Consider the following 24,518-nt stretch of genomic DNA (forward strand, 5'->3'; position numbering starts at 1 on the left):
CAGAGAAAACTGAAGAAAAAGTGACTGTTTCAGCAAGTGAGGACTATTACCATGTGTTACAATTTTGCGGCTAAAACTCAACAGTTTATGGAAATAAAACAGAAGCAGATCTGTGTGAGTGCTTCAGCAGGACTCAGACTCAGGTGGACACCAGCTGTTACAGTGTGCTAGTCTGGGAGCTAATGCCATGACGTGACGATGATATTGAATTATTTATTCAATTACGATCGGTTTTTGGCCCCAAAACTATAGTTGTTGAAGAATAGGACCAGGACCAAGAGACAAGTGAATGTTTTGGGCAGATAGTGGGTGGACTCTCACGTACCTGGAATCGCAGCTCTTCCCTCCTCCTTGTTCATTCTCCAGACCGCATGACATCTGTGCGCGCGCGTGTGTGTACGGTGTGACAGAGATGAAAGGGCAACATGACCAGGTCCAGTGACAGCCAAATTAAACCACTCTTAACATTTATTATCATTGATCAAAAATAGCATTTGGATATAACTTATTTTGGTGCTGATAATCTCATTTGAAACTGCAGACTACAGTCAGGGATATATACAAAAATGAGACTTTCTCAAGATCACACAGAACGTCTGCACAGGACCTTTAAAGATGTTCAACCAAGTCTTCTTACTTCTGACACTGCAGATTCAGTCTTTTACTGTTGAATTTTTCTGCTCCAGGTTGGCCCTTGGTTGATTCTTCTCAGCAGATCCCCACTGCCTCAAATAATCAGTGGAAGTAACTTCATTCTCCTCATTGAGCAGTGTTTTGTTTGATGGCGTTCCAGCCAATGGCGTTCTGGTCCGGGAAAAACACAGCAGAGTTACACACACTTTACTGTAATGTTATTTGTACAGTATCTCTGTTGCGAAATAAAACTGAGCAGCCGTTACTATGGAAACAACAGCTGAATATTCAGTATAAAATCATGAAATGTGGACTGCACCAGAATTTGATTTTATAAAGTTTCACAACTGAAATATTAACCCATAAATCCAGTACAATTCTGTTATAAATATATTATAAAGACTTACTTGTGAGTGTCTTTGAGTTCCTTTCCCACTTCCTCATCTTCATTCTCCTCATGGTCACTGTGAGAAAGACTGAAACATGAAGAAAAGTCCAAGTTCAGCATGTGTCAGTGATGTATCTGTGTGTGGTGTTAAATATCTGTCTCAGTAAATCATCCAAGTCAACAATTATAAAAAATGGACACTGAGTTGAAACATGAAAAGTACCATGTCATATGTTTTTTGAACAAAGGTGTGATGATGACAGCAACAACAGCAACAGCACAGACCAGAACCACAGACACACTGATCCAGGTCAAACCTGTGGAAAAAGAGGAAAAAACCCTTTAACATTTATAAAGTAACAACATAACAGAAGAGTTAGTGGTCTGAGTCCATGTGGACTGAACTTACTGTCATCACTGTCACTGGGTGAACGTTCCTCATTAAAACCTGGGAGAAAAAACAAACCATGAAAAGAAACTAATCACCAGACTATAAGTGTGTGTCTTTGAAAACATTTCTTACCAGGAATGGTTGTAAACACCTCTGTCTCAGAACCAAAGGCCAGTCGGACTGAACATCTAACTCTAGTACTGGTTCTGTGCAGACCTGACAGTACAGCTGTAGTGTTGACCGTCACTGTACCGTTAGTGTTGGGGACTCTGACGGTACTGGTGTGTGAAAAGTTTTGTCCCTGGACACTCAGAGTGACAGTGGGAGCAGGTCGACCAGTGGCTGAACAGGACACAATGAACTCTGCAGTAGAGGACGATTTACTGACATGTAGAACAGGTTCATTCAGCTCTGCAAGGAAAACACATGAACATACATGAGTGGGTTCAAGAGCAGGAATTTCCACTGGTATCGAAGAAAAGAAACACACATTCAATGATGCAGGAAGGTTTTTACCATAGATCTGGAGGCAGGTTTTGCAGATGATAGCCCCCTGGTGTTGGATGTTAAACAGACAGTTATAACATCCTTCATCCTGCTGGTTCACATTCTTGATAATTATGGTGCTGTTCTGCAGTCCAGCATCTTTAAACTCCACCTTGTGTCTGAACTCTGGATTCACTCTTGGACTAAAGTACTTGCTATTGGTGGCCAGATTAATCTCAGGTGAAATCTTCTGCCATGTGACTTGTACAACATCTTCAGATTTCATGAGGTGACAGTTGAGGAAGGCTTCACCTCCTACCTTCACTGAAGTATTCTGAACCTCAGCATTTACACCTGAATGAAGGAAAACACAAATAAATATGTAATGTTTTGAGCAAATACAGTTTGGGAATAAATTAAATGACTCTCACAAAGTAGTGAAAAGTAAAGACATCTCATAAATGAGTCTCTCAGAGCCATAAGTGTTTACTGATGTGGAAATATGAGGAAGAAGAAAAAAAAAAAAAGAAAAAAAAAATCAGAGAAAAGACATATGACATGTTTGCTTTTACAAGTTTAACCCATAAAGACCCAAACATCCACCAGTGACCAAAACCATCTACTGATCTAAATGGTTTATTACCTGTTGATCCACTAATCCTATCAACACATGCAAATAATTGGTGTAAAATGCAGTTTGTCATCTTTCATGGTCATCAGATATGACCCATTTGGACGTTCAGAGGCTCCGTAGTGAAAATGGAAACCTGCGTGAAGTTGGCCCCCCACGCAACGAAAATCTCTGGATAAATATTCTCATTCGTTTGTGCTTCGTTAGTGCTGGTTTGTGCAATTAAAATAGTCGTTTGTGCTATTATGGTTTTATAGATATTAGATTTATTTTCAGCCGATGACGTCACACAGCCCCCCCACTTCCTCTAAATTGAGTGGAAATGTTTGCGTTTGTGCTAGTTAGTGCTGTTTAAAAGTTTTGTTTGCGCTGTTATGGTTTTATAGATATTACATTTATTTTCAGCTGATGACGTTGTGCACCCCCCACCCCCCCGCTACAAATTCACCCGAAATGGTCTTTAATGTATTTTTACAGGAGCTACATTTGCACTGGATTCCACCTTGCTTTTACTCTGTTAATCACAGCTGTCACGATGGTCTTACGTGATCATAACCTGTTGATGCCTCTTCCTTGTTTACCTGGTGAAGTTGTCCTGTCAACAATGTTTGAAATTTCAATAAAAAAAGCAATGCAAAGTAAGTGTTTTGTTCAGTAGTTTTGTTCCCGATTTATGTAAATGGAGCATCACGAGACTTCACAATTGTACCACTAGTGGGGGGTGGACAGGTTTGAACCTGAAGTACACCTGTGGAAAAATGTTACTGGTGTAGGAATTTCACATCTAATATTGCACGTTTTTCCAAGTTTTAGCTTCTCAGCATAGGATTTACAACCCTCTGCAAAATCTGATTTCTGGCCAATGCAAATGAAATGTTTTCAAACTAAGTTTGCAGAATATTGACTCAAAAATTGCTCACAAAATATTGCTCATGTATTAAAGTAACCCTTTTGACAAATGGAGAGAATTTATTCCAGAAAAGGCTGAGGATGACACATTTTCTAAAACTAAAAAAAAAAAAAAGAACATACCATTTGAAGAATGGCACCTGGACTCATGTCATAAATGAGCAGATTTGGAAAGCAGTCAAAAGTCCTTGCACATTTATTTATAAAAGAACCCAGGTCTATCCATCAATCACAATTACACTGAAGTCAGGAGCTACTGTAAAGAGCACCATGGTCATCTGGACAGAACATGTGAGATAGAACCAGCAGTTAACAGCCCAGTGGTGTTCAAATGTTGCATCAACAACGCTGGTGACTCCTGCACACTGGCTGTTCAAAGCATTTCATGTCTGGAAATATGCTTGTGCAGATGAACACAGAAATATGTGAAGGCAGATGGAAGCCCATGTACGGCAGGCATCACAGGCAAAGAAGCTGATGGACTTTGGAGATCCCGACCAAGCCATGGACCTAATTTGGCCACACTACACAAAGCAAAACAAGAGAGAAATGATTAGGAATCAGGTGACAAAGATCTCATTTTGTCATTGCTGTTGTTAAAATCCAGTGCAGCTCATAGTGGGAGCATTAAAGACACTGGACTCCAGTTTTTCTATCACTACTGGAGTCAAACACAAATGCATCAGTGGTGGCTGCTCGTCTTTCAGACAGGGGAAGCTCATCGTCAGCTTACATAAAAAAAATTTTTTTAAAAATTGTCAAGTTATTTAAACATACATTCGGCCCTCCGTTCCTTTTTAAGAAAATGGTCAATGACTTTATCGTACCAAGTAGGCGTCTTTTCCAGGGACTGGACCAGTGTCCTCTCTGCTTAGATTGCCTTGGCCCAGTGTGTTATGGGTGTAAGACTTCAGCCTTTTTAAACTAGAGATGCTCCTTTCACTCCGACCTAGCCGACAGTATGATTGATTTAACTATCTACAAAACAATATTCAACTCGAACAAGAAATGATTAAATTATGTAACTGAAACAAGAAAACGCTGAAATTATGTTGAATTGAAACAAGGAAGTACAATGAGTGTGTTTTATTTACAGTGCAAGAAATGAATGAGTAATTTCGTAGTGGTTTCTCTCTCTCTTTCACAGCAGAATGTGCGACGGTATTAAACTGAACTGTGTCAGTAAAGGAGTAGATCTGAAAACAGCTGTCAATCAAACGGGATTCAGCCTTTCGACTGATCCTCCAATCAGCACGTGGGATTCTGGCGTCCAGCCCGGCCGAGCTCCGCCCACAGCTCCATTCACCCCCAGAGACGGCCGGCGTCCGGGGGCAGGACAACATCGTGGCATTTATCCAATTACCGTCCAGTTTTCAGGCAATGAAAAAAACTGTTCCACTCAGTCCCATTGAAGCCCAGAGACGCCCGCAGTCTACGGACAAATGCACTGAGCAGAGATGGAGGAGAAAACAGCGCAACGGGAATGGAGGAGAAGTGAACAACATCGCGTCCATTGGTTTGTAAAAAAGCTGATTCTGAACGAACTCGTCTGTGAGATGAACGTGTTCTAACACATTTGTGGTCAATGAAATGTCAACACAACCGAACATATTTAACCATTAAATTTTCGTAATTTAAGGGGAAGCCGGGCTTCCCTTACAGTCTATGAGAAATCGCCACTGAAATGCATGTATACAAGACCTTATGACAGAAAACTGACTCAACAGTATGTTCTGATGATGATTTAGAGCTGAGACAGAATTCCCTTTGAGTGAATTTCCCTTCACTCTGGTGCTCTAAGGAAACACATTTACTTTGAGGGGGGGCAGTCGTTGCTTTCCAGGGAGGCTTGACCCAGGATGCTCTTGGACATTATGTATCTGTGAGACGGATGAAGACCTAGGAAGTGGAGTGAAAACAGCATCAGAAAAAAGCATCAAAAAACACCAAAATATGCCTACATGCTGTGTTCTACACAAAACAGTCATCACTTCATTGCTTCATTTAATTCATTTGCAGCATTATTTTATCATTTCTTACTTTTTGGTACAATTCATGCTTGTATCCTCACAAAATCCTTACTTCAGTTCATAGTTTATATTCATAATTTGTGTATTCCTGTTTAAAACAAAGCTATTTTTATGTTTTATTTTGGATATAAAGTCAGTGCTACAAACCTCAGTCATTTTTATTCATGCAGTCATCAACTTCAAATGCATATCTGTATCCCTGGTCCTCCACATCTACTGTCCTGCATGTTTTAGATGGATCCCTCTTCCAACACACCTGATTCAAATGATGAGCCTATCATCACACACTGCAGAAGCCTGATAATGACTGTCAGGTGTGCAGGAAGACGGTGACATCTAAAACATGCAGGATAGTGGCTCTGGAGGACCAGCGATCTATAGATATACATACATATATCTATACACATGTAGATTTATTATATCAATCTACAGTTTTACTGTTTGTAGGCAGTGCTGGCCAGTAGTGCACTGCTAGTAATATTACTGTAATTAAATTACTTTTTTCCAGTACTAAAGGAGGTTTGGTGCTCACTCCTTGAAGAAACACTTTCTGCTCAGAGGTTTGAGAAGCTTCTGCTAATGAGATACAATCACTGTTTCACTTGTAAACATTAAGGCCCTGCTAAATGTTTCACTGCAAAGATAAACCAAATGTTAAACACTCTTCTTAGATCACATTCTACATTTTATTCAATGAGCTGATCTTTGCTGTTTTTATGAGGGACAACGCAGAAAGTATTACTTTAAAAGTCAGAATTTGAGTTCGTTCATTTGGATTTTTTGTTTCCATGTGTATTATTCACAGTACATTCCATACTGTGTCCCATCAGGTGATGAAACACTGCAGTGTTTACAACTCTAGGTTTTCTTCTGCACAGTTAAGGTAATGTAATGTTCAAATAAAATAAAATAAAGTGTGTTTAGTTCCCTAAGGAATAATCTGTTCAACATCAGGTTTTAGGGAAGGAAAATAATTATTAACTTAAAAGTAATGAAACTAATTCATTTAGCTACAAAGTCATAAGTAACATAAATACATTTTAAATGAGTAATAAATGAAATGTAAGTTATTCCACTTTGTAACTTCACTGTTTGAAGGTGCATCCTAAAATACTCATCTTTGGTTTGATATTCTGTCCACTGAAAAAACAATGCTTTATAAACTAATTAATACTAATCACTCAAATAATTACTGTTTAGCACAATAACCTAAAACAGCTGTTACCAAAAATATGGTGTGTAGTCTGGCAGTTTGTCACAGCACAGTAACACAAATGTAGAAGGAAAACTGAACATTAAACAACAACACTGGTATAACTAACTGATCTGATGAGGATCATATCCTTGCAGTTGTTTTCTACAGTCATAAAACAAGCAAAACACGTAAAAATATTTACCTGGAGTTCTTGTTCAGGGTGACATCCCCAGAGCTGGACTGGTTGACTGGAGGAGGAGTGAAAAACGCACCCAAACAGACAGAACCAGGAGGAAAAAAGACGAGTGTGGACCACAACAGAACCTGTACAATCTGTTTGTGCTTCATGTGTCTTTAATGTATTTGAATGAACGGGAAACACGGACCAAACCATTTTTGTAGTTAACTTGGAGGGGACGGGGTTAATACCAACAGCTCAAACAAAACTTTAAACAGCACTAACGACGCACAAACAAACGCAACCATTTCCACTCGATTTAGAGGGGGGGGGGGGGGGGCTGTGTGACGTCATGCCCGAAAATTCATCTTGTAATATGTGTAAAACCAGTGAAGTATAAGATCAATGTCGACCCTTTTTGTTCATTTTGTCATAATTCGGATGAAACATTAACTCATTTGTTTTGGGAATGTGCATTTTGTCAAATATTTTGGTGTGATATCAATGTTTTTTTTAAATAGAAAGCTGGATATTTCTTTTAACTTCAAACTTGAAGATATTTTATTTGGTTTCTTTATTACTGATTCGCCCATTCTGAAATTGTTTATTCTTAATCTCATTTCTTTATTAGCTAAATTTCATATACATACAAGCAAATTTGCTAATCAGAAACCCAGCTTTGTGGTATTTAAATCTTATTTGAAATCCTATTTAGACACACTCAACTTTTGCACCAACCCTAAAGCTGTGAAGACTAAAGCCTTATGTAACGAATTTAAGTTGTAATTTATTTATTTTTATTTTATTAATTAATTAATTTATTTATTTGTCTTTCTTCTTGTTTATTCCTTTACTTTTATTTATGTATTTATTTATTTAAATTTATTTACCTATCTATGTAATTGTATTTAAGTTCTTCCTGCATCACCTCGAGCATTATGTTATGTGTTTTTTTTTTGTTTTTTTGTTTTGTTTTGTTTTGTTTTTCTCCATGCCATGTTCTGGTCTATGTGTATATAATATTTTGTAAATAAAGTATGAAAAAAAAAAATCTATAAAACCATAAGAGCACAAACGACAATTTTAATTGCACAAACCAGCACGAACGAAGCACAAACGAATGAGAATATTTATCCAGAGATTTTCGTTGGGTGGGGGGCCACTGTGGTGACAGTTCTAAAACAACTGATGATGGAGGAGGGGCTCATTACAGTTGCAAGAAAGCAAAACTTTCCTGAGTTAATGTCATCCTATCAACACCTAACACAGACTTCAAAACTATCTACTTACTATTAAATACAGTGAAATGCATTTCTATCTGACCTTTAATGAAGGCTCCAAACCACAGAAGTAGACACACCACTCCTACATGGGTCATGTTTCCAGTTGCTTTCCATCACAGTCACGCATGAATATACCACTGAAGGGCATCCAGGTGGTCAGAACCAAATAGGTTTCATCTGCGGGTCACTGATTTGGAAATAATAATGTCAAACGTTATGTCATGAACAAATATAAATATTCAGAATAAATATTGCATTTAAGTGGAGAATGGTCTATTAAGTATGGTATGTATATGTGTTGTTTTGATCTTAAAACCTTTATATTTACATCATGTCATGCGTAAGTTTCACCTGTTTCACCGTCTAATGGAACAGTCCAACATGACAGGTTACGGGTGTACTGGCACCTGGGATGGCCCGGAAGTTGAGAAAAGGATGAACGAGGCAGAGAGAGAAAACTAAAAGGAAATGAGTGAGGCTTTTTTTTATTTATTTATTTTTAGAAATGAGTGAGGCTTTTTTTTATTATTATTATTTTTTTTTTTAGAAATGAGTGAGGCAGGGACAGAAAAGTAAAGGGAAATGACGATCTGCAAAAAAAAAAAAAAAAAAAAAAAAGAAGACGACGAAGTGGACAGAGAAAATAGACTCTTAAATCCTGAATGGACAGACTCATTTGTGTTCATACTTCCACTGGGAATATTAAACCAGTGTGTCTCATAAGTGCAGCACCCATAGCACTTATTAATATATTAATAGTGCTGATATGAAGCAATTAATGAAGTTAACCCAGGGGCTGTTCTAGGATCAGAGGTTTAGGGGAGCTGAGCACCCAGAGTCCTGCAACTATGCAAGAGAAATTTCACTGTTTTGTATATTTCAACACAATTTCAGACCTTCATTCCCACATTTGTGACAGAAAAGCATTTCTGGGTAGGGGAAATTCTGTGACAAAACCATCAAATCTGATAAAAGTTTAAATGCTGAGCCACAGTAAAAGAGGACTGGATTGGAATCATAAAATAATTAAATCCTAACGCTAATTTCTGAAGAAGGCCAACTCATTCTGATACAGCAGCTCCTCAACATATGCACATAAACAGTACATGTCTGTTTCTGGAGTAAAACAGCCCCTATAGTGAGCACCAGAAATACTAAAAATGAACCTTGGAATTATTTTTTGGACTTTTATTTGAAATTCAATGCACAACATGTAAAACACATTAACAGAAATTTACATTTTCAATGTTTGTCTCTGCCTCTTTCGTTCTTGTCTGTATTATATAATACAAATACATAAATAAAAATAAACTCATGTCCTGTTCAGAATAAAGTCCACTAATATATGTGAAGAGTACATATGCTTCTACAAAGCATTTAATGTAGGAAGAACACAAAACTTCCATGATGTATATGTAAAATTATATTGTGAATGGAATATTTTTCTTTCTCAGCTGAACAGTTACTGATTTGCCACTATTCTGTCTGTTTTCTTACGTTGTTCTTCCTGATCTTACACTCTTTCCTCTCCTTCTTTTCTTTCATCTCTCCCTCTTTGCACTGACAATCATACACAAATATATTGTTTTCAAGTTGATGGAAAAATGACCTAAATAAGAGAAAATACTAATAAGAATACTAATAAATAAAGTCCTCTCTCTCTTTGTACTGTTAACCAAAAGTCAAATAACCAAACAATGCCTTTTCTGTCTAATAAGAGATATAAACTGATACATTTATCCAAGTTATAATACATAATAATAACTAATAGAATATTTGTTTGCAGTGGAAAATGAACTCACACCATTTGATCTTACACTCATATCTGAACTCTTGCCTTCCACCTGACATACCATACTGTTCTTGAAGCTTGGTGAAGCTAAAAAAAAACTCTGCTAAATCTCCTGTCATTCTTGCTGCTTGTTTCAGAAACAAAACGTTGTAAATAAATGCTTCACCTCTGGAGTCTTTGAACCATCTCTTATTTTCATGAAAGTGCATCTGCATGATCAGAATCTGTCGATTCCATTCTTACCTTGTAGACACACTCCTGAAGAAAAAAGCAGACACAGAACAGTGCAGTGTGCCATGTTTTTGTGGTACTGGAGGTTTTGTGTGTTATCACTTCAGCTCAGCTGGCATCGAAACATAATGTCAGGTATCAGTGACAAATAATGTTAACCATGATTTGACGTTTATTAATATAGACCAGGGGTGTCAAACTCATTTTAGTTCAGGGGCCAGATTCGACTAAATTTGATCTGCAGTGGGCCTGACCAGTAAAATAATAACAGACTAGTATAGAAATAATTTCAACTCCGAACTTTTCTCTATGTTTTAGAGAAAAAAAGTTAATTTACATCATGAAAAGGTTTACATCTTTAACTATCCTTTCAAAAGATGTGAAAAACATGAACAAACTGAAAAAATAAGTGTAATTTTAACAATATTCTGTCTCAGTTTATCATTTCTACATGTACATTATAACTTACAGATCACAGTGGATTTGCAAATAAACAAAACATTTAATATCAGGCAGAATATTGTTAAAATTGTCCTTACTTCTCTTAAGGCATTTCAAGTTATTCACATTTTTTGCAAAATCATACTTTATTTGAGTGTAAATACATGAAAATATTTACATTTACAAAGAGAAAAATTTGGAATTGTGAGTATTTATTGATCATAATGATACCATTTTACTGGTCCTGCCCACTTGAGCTTAAATTGGTCTGAATGTGGAACCTGAACTAAACGGATTGTTAATATCTTAGTGTAATTTTTGCATTTCACAAATTCATCCCAAGGGCTGGACTAGACCCTTTGGCGGGCCGGATTTGGCCCCCGGACTGCATGTTTGACACCTGTGGTATAGGCAGAATGAACTCTTTAACCTCTGATGTGTCTGTGGTGAGTGTTCTGAATGTATGATTTATTTTAAATATTCATAAAATTTCAACCGTTTGCTCAATAGGAAAAATTTCCAAACATGTTGATCAAATAGACCTTGGTGTTTCCATAGACATCTGAGCATGCTCAGTGCATCCCCCGCCGCCTGTGTAATGGGGGGGGCAAAACACAGATCAGTGAGTGAGAGTGACTTACTATAAAAATAGATGGTTTTGGCTTTTTTTGTTTTCCTTGTGGTTTTTCATCTTTACTGTTGTTTACAGTGTTGTAGTGATTTTTCTTTATGTAATTTTCTTTTTTTTTTTTTTTACTGAGTTTTGACCATGTAACTACTTTTTGGAGTTCAATTAAGTGCCAAAAAGCACCTGGACTGATTTAGAAAAAACAAAAACTACTGGGCCAAACTTCAAATACTTGTTCTTGTTCAGTGTGTTCCAGTTCACAGTTCATGTTCAACATCCTAAATCTCGTACTGATGTACATTCTGAGTGCCTTATTTAGTCAAAACCTGTCAAACTTCAATTCCTCACTTTGTCTTTTTCTTCAATTCCACCGTTTTGACTCTAAAAGACACAGCAAAGTACAACCACTGAAGACAAGGAACACAAGTCCATACTCACAGCAGCTTTTATGACACTGAAACAGAAGACAATTCACAGCAGCACGATTACCTGGAATCATGGCTCAGGGGTTAAAGGGTTAAGTAAAATGTGATCACATCAATAAATATACCACATGCACATTATACTGTCTTAATAGCTTTATTTTTATTGTAAAATAGAGAGAAAACTACATATTTTCAGTGAATGACATGTAATTTTCTACTGTTGCACTGCATAACCGAACGTTGGGTTACGGTGTAACCCTGGTTCTCTGAGAATAGAGAATATCTCTCCACTACATATAGAATATATGTTATGGGATTTACTGACATCCCCGCAGCTGACGTGAAAACTTCTTTAAGACACACCACGCCCACCGTGGCTTCCCCTGCGCCCTATAAATAGACCCAGCTGCGCAGGGAACAGCTGATTCACTCTGATTTGAACGGGTCCCGAGCGGCCTCGATGTGGAGAGATATTCTCTATTCTCAGAGAACCAGGGTTACACCGTAACCCAACGTTCTCTATCGTATGAGAATATCTCTCCACTACATATAGAATATATGTTATGGGCTCTGTAAGACACCCCGTGAGGGTCCCAAGGAGACAGAGCAGACACCGCTCCAATAGCAACCCCATGAGGTAGTATCGAATGAGACGTCACCACCCCGAGTGCACATTATTTACAGTGTGTACAAAATCACCACAGAACTATATACAATACGTACGCCTATAAGGTGGCGACACCGCAAGACGCTATGTGCCCACCACCAGCTGTACGTGATCCTTGCATACCCAACCCTGCCAGACGCAAGGGCTGGGTACAAGGAAGAGGTCACTCAGATGGCCCACACTCTGCAAGGCCACTGACTTGGATCTTGACATCACCCTGGCCAGGCCTGAGGTCTACTGGCCAGGGGCACAGTGAATCAGTGTTTAGGTTGACATGGCCCCCAGCACACGCTCCCCAAAGGAGGTACGGGTGGCCACATTCAAACTATAAAATCTGGCAAAAGCATTAGGCGTAGCCCATGTGGCTGCTGCACATACGTCTGAGAGGGCAGCTCCCCGCCACAAGGCCCAGGAGGTGGATACGCCTCGTGAGAGTGCGCTTTCACTCCCTCCGGCGCCGGCTCACCTGTCTCACTGTATGCTCGGTGGATAGCCTCCACCACCCAGTGAGAAAGCCTAGCCTTAGACACCGGCTCCCCCCGACGCTGAGGCTGGAAACAGACGAACAGCTGATCGGTCTTCCTGAATGCAGCTGTCCGTTGAATGTAAATCTTGAGTGCCCTAACCGGGCACAGCGCTGACCATTGTGGACCCCCGCCTGCCCCCTGGGAAGGCCTAAGGGCTCGCAGTTCCACTGATTGATTTATGTGAAAATCAGTGAGCACCTTAGGTAAGAATGCCGGGTTCGGACGGAGGATAACCCCTGCATCCTCAGGAAGGAAGCGGCAGCAACTCTCCTGCACAGAGAGAGCATGCAGTTCCCCTATCCTCTTAGCAGATGTAATTGCAAGGAGGAAAGCCAGCTTGAGTGACAGCCACTGAAGGCTCACAGTTCCCAGGGGCTCAAAGGGCACCTGTCCCAAAGCTGACAGGACCCTGCTCAGGTCCCATGTCGGGATGGTCGGCCTATGGCGTGGCGCCAGCCTCTGTGCCCCCTTGAGGAATTGTGCTACGAGGCTAGCATCCTGTGCTGTAAGCTTAGCCGCACCAACACGAGAGGCTTTTATGGCTGCTACTACACCCCTCAGGGTGGAGCTAGATTTACCTGACTCAAGGAGACCTTGCAGGTATTTGAGTACCTCCGGAGCCGAACATGACATTGCGTCGACCTGGTTGGCCTTGCACCATGACACAAACAGCTCCCACCGATAGGAGTATGCTGCCCTAGTCGATGGAGCCCGAGCATTCTGCAGGGTATGAACCACTGAACCAGATAGCCCCATTTCTAATAAGCCGGCCCTCTCAGTGGCCAGGCCCATAGATCCAGCCCCTGTGGAAACGGGTGGAACAGCATCCCCTGCGCCTGGCTCAGCAAGTCCCGGCGAACCGGGAGCTTCCATGGTGTCCCGTGCAACAGCGGTGTCACCCATGAGAACCATGTCATGTGTGGCCAATCCGGTGCCACCAGAACCACCTGAACTTCCTCCTGACTGATCCTCTGCAGCAGGTTCGGCAGGAGGCTGAACGGGGGAAAAGCATAGAGCAGCCCCTGAGGCCACTGGTGCGCCATGGCATCGCAGCCCAGGGGAGGCGAGTCTCTCTCGATGGAGTAATACAGTGGGCAGTGAGCATTCTCCTTCGAGGCAAACAGGTCGGCCACCGCTCTTCCAAAGTGGTGCCAGATCTCCTCCACCACTGCCGGATGGAGCCTCCAGTTCCCTGGATGCGGTCCCCTCCTGGAAAGGAGGTCCGCCGCCACATTTACCACACCAGGCACATGCATTGCCCTGAGTGACAGGAACTGCTTGTATGCCCACGTCCACAGTCTGTGCGCTATCCTGCTCAGGCGCAGAGAGCCTGTGCCTCCCTGTCTGTTGATGTACGCAGCTGCCGTGGTGCTGTCGGTTCTTACAAGCACGTGGCAGCCCTGTAATACTGGGAGGAAATGCACCAGGGCCAGGTGGATTGCCCTCCTTCGTGGACAGCACCCCAACCTACGAGGGATGCATCCACCGAGATCACCTGACGCCGCAGCACAGGACCCAGCCTGCTGCCTCTCGCCAAGTTCTCTGAGACCTTCCACCACCTGAGAGCTGTGCACAACCTCCCGGTAACAAGCACCGACGCCCGTCGATGCCTCTGAGGGCAGAGCCCCAAGCCGTATAGGCACCTCTGTACTGGCCGCATGTGCAGGAGAGCTAGTGGCACCACCTGAACAGCAGCGGCCATGAGGCCTAACAGGCGAAGACACAGCTTCCAAGTGACCCTGGCCCCCTGGTAAAAGAGCTCCAGACATTCCCTGAGGGAATCCTGTCTGGCCGGAGTCAATGCCACCAACCCAGTCCTGGTATCCAGCCACATACCGAGGAACTGGGTGGCCTGAGATGGCTGCAGATTGCACTTTTTGTCGTTGATGCGCAGACCCAGATACTGGATGTGCATCAACAACATCTGGACATGGCAATGACATTGCTCCTCTGTCTGAGCGCATATAAGCCAATCGTCCAGGTAATTCAGTATTCTGAGACCCTGCTGCCGCAGAGGGCCTAGGGTCGCATCCATGCATCTGGTAAATGTGCGGGGAGCCAGCGATATCCCAAAGGGGAGGACACAGAATTCGAAGATTTTGCCGTCGAAGGCAAACCTGAGGAATCTTCTGTGGCCCTCCCATATTGGAATTTGGAAATACGTGTCCTTGAGGTCGACTGTTGCGAACCAGTCTCCCACAAGGACTGCTTGATTCACCCGCGGTATGGACAACATCTTGCACTTCAGGGGCCGTAGAAACTTGTTCAGGCCCCTGAGGTCCAAAATGGGCCGGAGTGTCCCGTCGCGTTTTGGGGTCAGAAAATAACGCGAATAGAACCCCATCCGCCTGTCTGCCCCACTTCTCTGATGGCCCTCTTGGCCAGGAGACTGGACACCTCTGAGCGCAAGATCTCTCTGTATTGGTGATCTGCCACGATGGTAAAAGCAGGTACTGAAGTCACAGGGGGGGCGCTCAAAAACTGAAGACGATACCCCCGAGTCATTGTTGAAACAACCCAGGGGTCCACCCCCAGGGACTCCCATGCCACCTGAGGCCCCTGAGGGTTTGGGCGGAAAGTGGGAAAAATGGCGTCAGGACAGAGACTTGGGGCCCTGGGGAGCTTTGCCCCCACGCCCTCTTTGTCCTCTCCTGCTGCGTCGCCCTGCCTCCAGCTGGATCCTCAGATCCGACTGGGCCTGACTAGCTTGATGCTGTTGTCGGTGCACCTGCTGTGGCCGACGCACCTCTTGCCAGCCCGTGGCCTGCCTCATGGCATTTGACATTTCTCGAGCCGCACGACGAGCCTCCTGCGCCTGCTGGATCATTACCGTCGCCTGTGGCCCAAACATAGCTGTCGGTTCTACAGGCAGCCTGAGTAGACATGCCCTGTCGTCAGGCTGCAACTGGGACTGTGACAACCACAGATGGCGGCGTGCTTGCCAGAAACCTGACATGGCCTTGCCAGCAGCCTCCCCTTGCTCTCTCAGAAGCTTGGGGAGAAGTGAGGAGACCTGTTGGAGTTCCTCTATGAGCTGCCCCCCAGACTCCTCTGAAAGCTGCTGGGCTAAGTGCCGCTGATACAGGGACAATATGGCCGCCGTGTTGGCCAGTTTTGTCTGGACTGCCATAGCCCCATGCATCTTTTCCAGCAAACTGTCCATCACCTTGCAGTTCTTGCTCTGGCTCTTCCCTTTCCCCAGAACCGACTGTGAGGGAGCTACCAGAGCCGCCAATGGTGCATCCACAGAGGGTAGCGGCCCACAGCCGATCCTCTCTGGAGTGTGAACTGCAGTCATGGCCCTACAGAGCCCGGACCAGTGACCCATTGCCCGTGGGGTTCTAAACTGCTTCCTGACCACCTCCTCAAAGTCTGAGAGGAGGGGCACCAAGAAGCGCGTTGAAGGTTGAGACCCCCCTTTATCATCATCAAAACGTGATGGGCCCAGCCCTTGTATAGGTGGCATTTCCACCCCCAGAGCCGCTGCTGCTCTACTAATAAGACCTTGAAGGAGGGGAGACTGCTTCTCATCGAGCTCCCCCTCCTCTTGCTGGTCCGCAGCGAACCTATCTTCCTCTTCTGAAGGAAACAGGTTAACATCGTCATCATCCCCCTCCACGTCTATAAATGGGGATGCGGGGCGTTCCTCATCTGAGGGCCCTGGGGGAGAATGTACCACCCCGGCTGGGCCAGACCTGGACACAGACCGCACCCCCCCCACTGCATACACAGTCAGGGGGCCGGCACTGGGGCCCATACCAGCCTGTCCAGTTTCTACAACCATAGGCTTGAACCGCTTGGCAGCCTGTAGGCCTATAGTAGGGGTCTCCCGTATTGTGCCTTGTCTATGAAACAACCGGCAACGTGCTTCCCTTTGCCTTGCTGACATGCAAAAGCAACTCATACATGCAGCAGGATCCTCCCTTGCTGCCAATGCATGCTCCTCTCCCAAGCAATAAACACATATGTCATGGGGATCGTCTATGGGGATCCTCCCCCCACAGCCCATGCACAATGGACTTTCCCGGCTCGTCATTGCGGTGACGTCACCGTCACGTGACCCGGAAAAGTTTATGGCGTTTTGTTTGCTAAGTGTGTTAGCTTCAAGTTTGTTTCCTCGTGAGTCTTCCCCTTTTTTCAAGAATAGACTCACGGAATGGGGCTTTATGGGGAGAGAAGCTATTTCTTTTGGACGCTGTTGTGCCACTGCCGACACAACACACAATATACAAGGAAGCGACTTTTTTTTTTTTTTTTTTTTTAAAAGGCAAGAAAGCCGTCCCGGAGGAAAATGCTGGCCGTGCCCGCGACTTGTCGCATCTCCGGCCAGCTGTACCTATACGGCACAATCCTCCTAATGGACAACTTCCCCACGCTAAAAGAAAAAAGGAGGAGATATGAGAGAGGACGCTGGCTGTACCCGCGACTTTGTCGCTTCCTCAGACCAGCTGTACGCTCAGTACCCTCAGCTCAACTTCTCCAAAGAAATACAGGAAGCAAAAAAAGGCAACTTTTCACCCTGAGAGGAGTCTAACACAGACCAGCTCTCTACCCGAAGGTATGTGGATCGCACAAAAAGTCACCGTTCGTCTCCCTCTTTTTCGCTCTCACGTTGTCTGATCTGCAGTGAAAATCAGAGAATCAGCTGTTCCCTGCGCAGCTGGGTCTATTTATAGGGCGCAGGGGAAGCCACGGTGGGCGTGGTGTGTCTTAAAGAAGTTTTCACGTCAGCTGCGGGGATGTCAGTAAATCCCATAACATATATTCTATATGTAGTGGAGAGATATTCTCATACGATAGAGAACAGTCCCGTTCAACATCCAAATAACTTTCACTTGTACTGACTCGAACCAGTATCAGAGACCATATTTGTCCTGTGTTGGCTTCTCTGCACTGGCTCCCTGTAAAAACTAGGACAGACTTTAAAATACTCCTCCTCACTTCCAAAGTCCTTTATGGCCAGGCACCTACTTATCTGAAAGAGCTTTTAGTTCCATACAATCCATCTAGACCGCTACGCTCTCAACATGTAGGCTTACTGGTGGTTCATAGAATCTCCAAAAGTATGACTGGAGCTAGAGCCTTCAGCTATCAAGCTCCTCTTTTGTGGAACCAGCTCCCTGCCTTGGTCCGGGAGGCAGACACCCTGTCTTTAAAAGTGGGCTTTAAACATTCCTTTTGGATGAAGCTTACAGTTAGGGCGGCTCAGGTTTAGTTCTGCTGCTACAGGCTTAGACTGGGAGACTCATCATGATACACTGACCTCCTCTCTGCTCCTCCTCTTTTCTGACCTCCTCTCTCCTCCTCTATTCACACCCCAGCAAACACGTTACTGACTTGACTTCTTCCCTGGAGTCTCTGTACTTTATGTCCTCACAGGTTTTTCCTGGATCATCTCTGGACCTGCTGCTGTGGTCCTTCTCTCCTGCCTTCATCGTCATCACTCATTTATCCACATAGTTGTGATAGTGTTTATTATATAGTTACACAGATGGTGGAGGTTTCTATTATTGGTACTAACAGTTGCAGTAGTTGTATATCCACTGTTAGTAATTGTATTTATAGTAGTAATATTAACAGTTATGGACATTAGTTCTAGTTATCTGTAATTATACTAACACCAGCTGTTCTACTTTTTAACAGTTCCATTTCAGTTTGTTCTGCATCTCTGTGTCTCCCCCCTCCCCCAGTCTCTCTCTCTTTCTCTTCTTTTAACCCTCTCTCTTTAACCCCAACTGGTCAAGGCAGATGACCATCCTCCAGGAGTCAGGGTCTGCTCCAGGTCTCTGCCTGTTAAAAGGATGTTTTTCCTCTACACTAACACCAACTGTTTGCTCCTGGAGGATTCTGTTAGTGTCTGTGAATTGGCTTAACAGTCTGGTTTCGACCAGCTGTAAAAATAAAGGAAAGGTGTCATGAGACAACTTTTGTTATGATTTGGTGCTATATAAATATATTTGATTGAACATTGAATTTCAAACATTTTCAAGGATTTCAAGAACCCATACCAACCCTGCATTTTGTGCAAAATATTAAAATGGATTAAAATGAAAAAGGTGACAATAATGTTATGAATATGATAAAAATGAATAATTCCAAATATAAAGAAGCTACAATTAAATGTTAGAAAACCAGAAAGTATTTCAAGTAAAAGTAGTTCATAGTTTTTGTGTTAATAGTATATGAAGTACTAATACCAAATATACTGCATTCATGAGGTGCTTATTGGAAAAAATTATTTTATTCAGCATTGAATTTAGTCTTTTACACTATTTCAGATGAGAACACTTTGGTAGCCTGGAGGGGATTTAGAAGTATGATTACTCCAAAAGTACACAGTAAAAGTAGTTCATAGTGTTTGTTGTGCTAATAGTATATGAAGTAATAATACCAAAAATACTAGACTGGAGGAAAACGATTTCATTTCATGATAAAAAAAACGCCTTAAAACCATTTTATCCAACTTACTTTAATGTAATTATCAGATAAATAGTGCACATGAAAAACACTAGGGCAGGGGTATTCGATTAAAAATCACTGAAGTCCAGTTATTAAAATTTCCTGCAAGTAAAATGTCCGAACCAAAGTCCAACTTGTGTCTTTGTGCCTTCCCCTATGTCCACATTTTCATAGGGTTTCAACAATATTTATTGTCAATTTTCAATGCAGGGATTATTTAACAGAGTGCACAGCTAGATCTTTTACCACAAGTAAAAGTAGTCCCAGGCAAATACACTGAAGGCCTTTATTTCAGATTAAAGAAAACAGAAACCTCAGAATAAAATAAATAAAAAAGTGTAAACAGAGGTGAATCATCTCTTTGCCTCAAAACAGGCTAATAACAGATAGTTAAGGTCTTCTACTGACTTCCACGTTTGTTGAATAGCGACAGAATTCCTTCCACACCTCCACCTGTTGTTTCAGCCCTGTAACACCCACTCGTACTTGGGCATGGGCCGTGGTACATGCTTGTGAATGTAACATCTGCAGGAAAGGTGTGAATGTATTCAAATACTGTACAGACTCAAGTACGCAGTGTAGCGGTCCCTCGGATTAAAATCTCAGATCCAGAGCGTTTCCTACAGGTGCTTTAATCTTAGTTTGCGACACCGTGAAAACTACACAAAAAACACAAAATAACACAGTATACAATTGAAACAAACAATTCACACTAAACATTCACAATAATTAATACATTAACATAGCACTGCACCTCGCTCCGCTCTCCGAGGGCGCTCTCTAATGTCCACAATGAAGCCGTCTTTGCTACTCAACGTTTAGCTCCGTCTACACATTACAACAGTAAACCGGACAAACACGGAGATACACAAACAAAACAAAGCAAACAAAAGGCATACAAAATGGCTCAAACAAGTCTCAAACAAATACTCAATATAAATCAATTATATTTTACATTTTACCGTATTCTCAACTCCGCGGCTCCACACTAACAGGTAAACGCCGGAAGTGTAACTCAACAAAAAAAAAAAAACACACGAAGAAGAAAATGTGAGACTTTCAAAATAAAAGCATACACTAAAGAAGGCGCTACAGGATCACAATTTGTTGTAATCAATATAAATCATTTCATGCAAAGTCATTTACACGCAGTGTGAAATCGCCCTAAAAACAACAGTTTTCCGCATCAACTTTCCTTGTTTTGGAGTGAGACATGCTGTCATCACTGTTTCTTCCTCTCTGCTCTGGTGTGTGTGCCACGCAGAGTAAAGAAACGATTTGATTGGCTCATCTGAGTGAAGCTGTTGTCGTATTAACTGGAGTAGCAGCACCTGCTATCTATAGCCACCACTGTCAGAAAAACATAATTAATGAAAATGATCTATTCTCATGAATTTATCAGATTGGTCAAAGGTTCAGACCGAGGTCTTCCATTTGGTGATGCCTGCACTAGGGGCTGGCTGGACCATGCAGAGGAGAATCAGGGCTGGCTTGACCACAGTCTTAGTTTGTGACTGAAACAATGTTCCAAATAAAACATATTATCGACGTCAAAGAGCTAGCCCTGCGGCTAATGCAGAAGTGATTACTAAGTGTTTGACTGAGCTACCAACAGCCACTGTAGTAAAATACAATGTTCAAGGCAAATGTATGAAGAAAATTAGCATTCTACACCTGCCTAAAGACGGCCAACTTCAGATTTGTTTTCTTTCCTTTTAACTCCCTTAGTTCTCTCCATCTGTTCAAAGCAATGCAGAGCAGGGCCGTGCAGAGAGCTATAAAGGGGCAGGGGCTCAAACTTCCAAAAGGGTACATGAAAACGAATAACCACCAATTACAAAGTTCACATTTAGCAACAAGCAACATTATTAATCCACAGCAAGTCAAAGATTGACCAAATGGTCCAGATCAATGTCCTCAATACTGGGTGTGTCCTTCCTGAGCCCTAACACAGGCTGTGCACCTTTTGCGCATACTCTGGATTCACCTCCTGATCCTATCTTGGGGGATGTTGTCCCACTCTTCCTGAATTCAATTCAATTCAATTTTATTTGTATAGCCCAATATCACAACAAGGTTATCTCAAAGGGCTTTACAGAGTCAGTTGGATGTAAACAACAGTCAAATAAACAGCAAGAGGATGAGTAACGTCCTGGGCATCCCCTGTCCTTAGACCCTCCTTCTCGGCAAGGAAAAACTCAAAACCCAGTGGGAAAAGGGAGAAACCTCGGGGAGAACCACAGTGAAGGAGAGATCCACTCCCACGGACGGACAGGCTATAGATGCACCAGGACTGATGGACGTCCATTTGCAGATGTAGTTCTAGTCTGCAAGGATGCAGTAGGGTGGACACATGGGGGGTCCATCCCGCTGGATGAGACAGGCAGGGGCGAGGAGGCCCATCCACAGTGGTGAGGCCGAGGACGTCCATCCAGACAGGTGGGGGAGGGGGTCAGGACACAGGTCAGGGCAGGACACAGAAGGGTCAGCGCAGATTCTGTCGTCATTGGCTCCCAAGCGGTTACAACTGAAAAAGTAGCCACTCCCCCGGAGGGGAGTGGGGAAAGGGGACACCGGGTGAATAGTACTGCACAGACTAAGTTGGCTAAATATTAAAAATATAAGTGCAGACCAGAATGGTACGTAGAACCAGAAACAGGAGATAGGACTCAGTGCCTGTACTTCCCCCAGCATTCTTGCTCCTAGGGCAGCTTAGACTGAACTGTGGGTTTAGTCTGGTTTGAACTAGCCTGACCATAAGCTTTTTCAAATAGGAACGTTTTCAGCCTGACCTTAAATGTAGAGACTGTGTCGGCCTCTTTAATGTTAACTGGAAGCTGATTCCATAAAACAGGAGCTTGGTAACTAAAGGCTCTAGCTCCTACTGTACTTTTACAGACCCTGGGAACTACCAGTAGACCTGCATTCTGAGAACGAAGGGTTCTGTTGGGATGGTACGGCACCAGAGCATCTCTGAGATAAGAGGGGCCCATACCATTAATGGTCTTGTATGTGAGGAGGAGGATTTTGAATCTAATTCTAAACTCGATTGGAAGCCAGTGAAGGGCTTGGAGCACAGGGGTGATGTGGTCTCTTCTATTTGTTCCTGTTAGTAATCTCGCTGCCGCGTTCTGAACCAATTGAAAACTTTTTAGGGAGCTTTTAGGACATGCTACGAGAAGGGAGTTGCAGTAATCTAATCTAGATGTAACAAACGCATGAACTAATTTTTCTGCATCATTTTTAGATTGAATATTTCTAATTTTGGCTATGTTGCGCAGGTGGAAGAAGGCGGTTCTGCAGGCTTGGTAAATATGTGGTTTAAATGATAGATCTGGGTCAAATAGAACTCCTAGGTTTCTAACTGTGGCGCTGGAGGCTACACTCACATTGTCCAGAGTGACTATCTGGTCAGTTAGGGAGTCTCTCGCATTTTTAGGGCCTATTATAATGACTTCTGTTTTTTCAGGGTTAAGTAAAAGATAATTAGCGCTCATCCAGGTTTTAATATCACGGACACAGGAACTTAGTTTATCTACTTGTCTGGTCTGATCAGGTTTAATTGATAAATACAGTTGTGCATCGTCTGCGTAACAGTGAAAATTAATGCCATGTTTTCTAATAATGTTACTTAAAGGCAGCATGTATAATGTAAACAAAATGGGCCCGAGGACCGACACTTGTGGCACGCCGCAACTAACTCTGGAATATGTTGATGATTGTTGGTTTACATTAACAAACTGGTACCTATTAGATAAATAGGATTTAAACCAGCAGAGGGCTGCTCCTCTGATGCCTATGTCCCATTCTAATCTCTGCAGTAAGATACTGTGGTCGATAGTGTCAAAAGCTGCACTCAGGTCCAATAAGACCAGGATCGAGACCAAACCATTGTCAGCAGCTAATAACAAGTCATTAGTTACTTTGACTAACGCAGTTTCAGTGCTATGATGAGCATGAAAGCCAGACTGGAAGTGTTCAAATAAACTATTGTCCTGTAAATGCTGACACAGCTGTTTAACTACCACTCTTTCAAGAACTTTTCCTGAAGGGCCTGGATGAGCATCTGGCAGTTGCCAGGTGCTGGATGCCTAGCATACACGGATCTACCAAGAATATCCCACAGATGTTCAATGGGATGGAGATCTTTGACTTGCTGTGGATTAATAATGTTGCTTGTTGCTAAATGTGAACTTTGTTGAACTACCCTTTGTCATATTTTACATTATCCTCTGGATACTCATCCACTGTTTTGTTGTTTGTTGTATTTTGTTTGTTAATTAAATGTTTTTTGTTTTTTTTAAGAACAAGAAAGAATTTGTTTTCATATTTAATAAAATGGTGTGAAATGGCATCACATAGAATATGTGATAAGTTTCTTTTGAGGTTCAGTTTCTATATAAGTGGAAACAAAGATGTAATGTGTAGAAGTTTTTGTGTGTTAATACCCTGCAAAAATCTAAATCTTACCAGGTGTATTTTTCTCATTTCTAGTCCAAATATCTCATCACACTTAAAATAAGACAAAATCACCTAAAGAGGAACTTTTCAGTGAGATATAAGAACTTGGTTTTAGACAATAGATCTGGAAAATCTTATTTCAAGAAATCTTAGTAAGATAATTTTCACTTGTTCCATTGGCAGATTTTTTTGCTTAATTCAAGATTTTTTTTGCTCAATTCACCAAAAAAATCTGCCCATGGAACAAGTGAAAATTATCTCTGTAAGATTTCTTGAAATAAGATTTTCTGGATCTATTGTCTAAAAATAAGTTCTTTTATCTCCCTTACAAGTTACTCTGTAGGTGATTATGTCTTATTTTAAGTGTGATGAGATATTTTGACTAGTAAATGAGAATAATACACTTGGTAAGATTTGGATTTTTGCAGTGTAAGTCCAAGACAAATTCTTCAAAACAGATGTTAAATTATGTATTAAAGCATGACAGTGAATGTTAATAACTAGAAATACCTTCATTTTACATCTGGTTTTACACCTACTTTTACAGTGAAACATTGAATATTTAGTTTCTTTTCATTCTAGGACATATTTATGATGATATTTAGGTTTTCCACAGTTAAGAAATAGCCATGTAGAGGAAGTGTTAGCCCAAGCCAAACCATTTAACATTACATGATAATAATAAAGTTTATATTGTAGTATTTACAGCTGTATCATTTGATATTGACCAGGTTGATGGGAATATTTGTGGAGGTTTGTGGTT

The 24,518-nt window shown here is 42.1% G+C and overlaps 1 protein-coding gene and 1 pseudogene across 1 annotated transcript; both read right to left on the reverse strand.

Moving 5' to 3' along the window:
- Window positions 1-444: 444 nt before the first annotated feature.
- On the reverse strand, window positions 445-8,237 carry LOC115435166 (OX-2 membrane glycoprotein-like). Its single transcript, XM_030157402.1, has 7 exons — window positions 8,165-8,237; window positions 1,929-2,252; window positions 1,545-1,823; window positions 1,431-1,469; window positions 1,245-1,338; window positions 1,041-1,109; window positions 445-804 (listed from the first exon to the last, which is right to left on the reverse strand). Exons 1-7 carry the CDS (start codon window positions 8,217-8,219, stop codon window positions 654-656), a joined length of 1,011 nt encoding a protein of 336 aa, XP_030013262.1. The 5' UTR covers window positions 8,220-8,237; the 3' UTR covers window positions 445-653.
- Window positions 8,238-13,593: 5,356 nt separating this feature from the next.
- On the reverse strand, window positions 13,594-15,340 carry LOC115431640 (uncharacterized; annotated as a pseudogene).
- Between the last annotated feature and the right edge of the window lie 9,178 nt (window positions 15,341-24,518).

This window comes from Sphaeramia orbicularis, chromosome 2 (assembly GCF_902148855.1).
Source record: "Sphaeramia orbicularis chromosome 2, fSphaOr1.1, whole genome shotgun sequence".
Taxonomy (NCBI): domain Eukaryota; kingdom Metazoa; phylum Chordata; class Actinopteri; order Kurtiformes; family Apogonidae; genus Sphaeramia; species Sphaeramia orbicularis.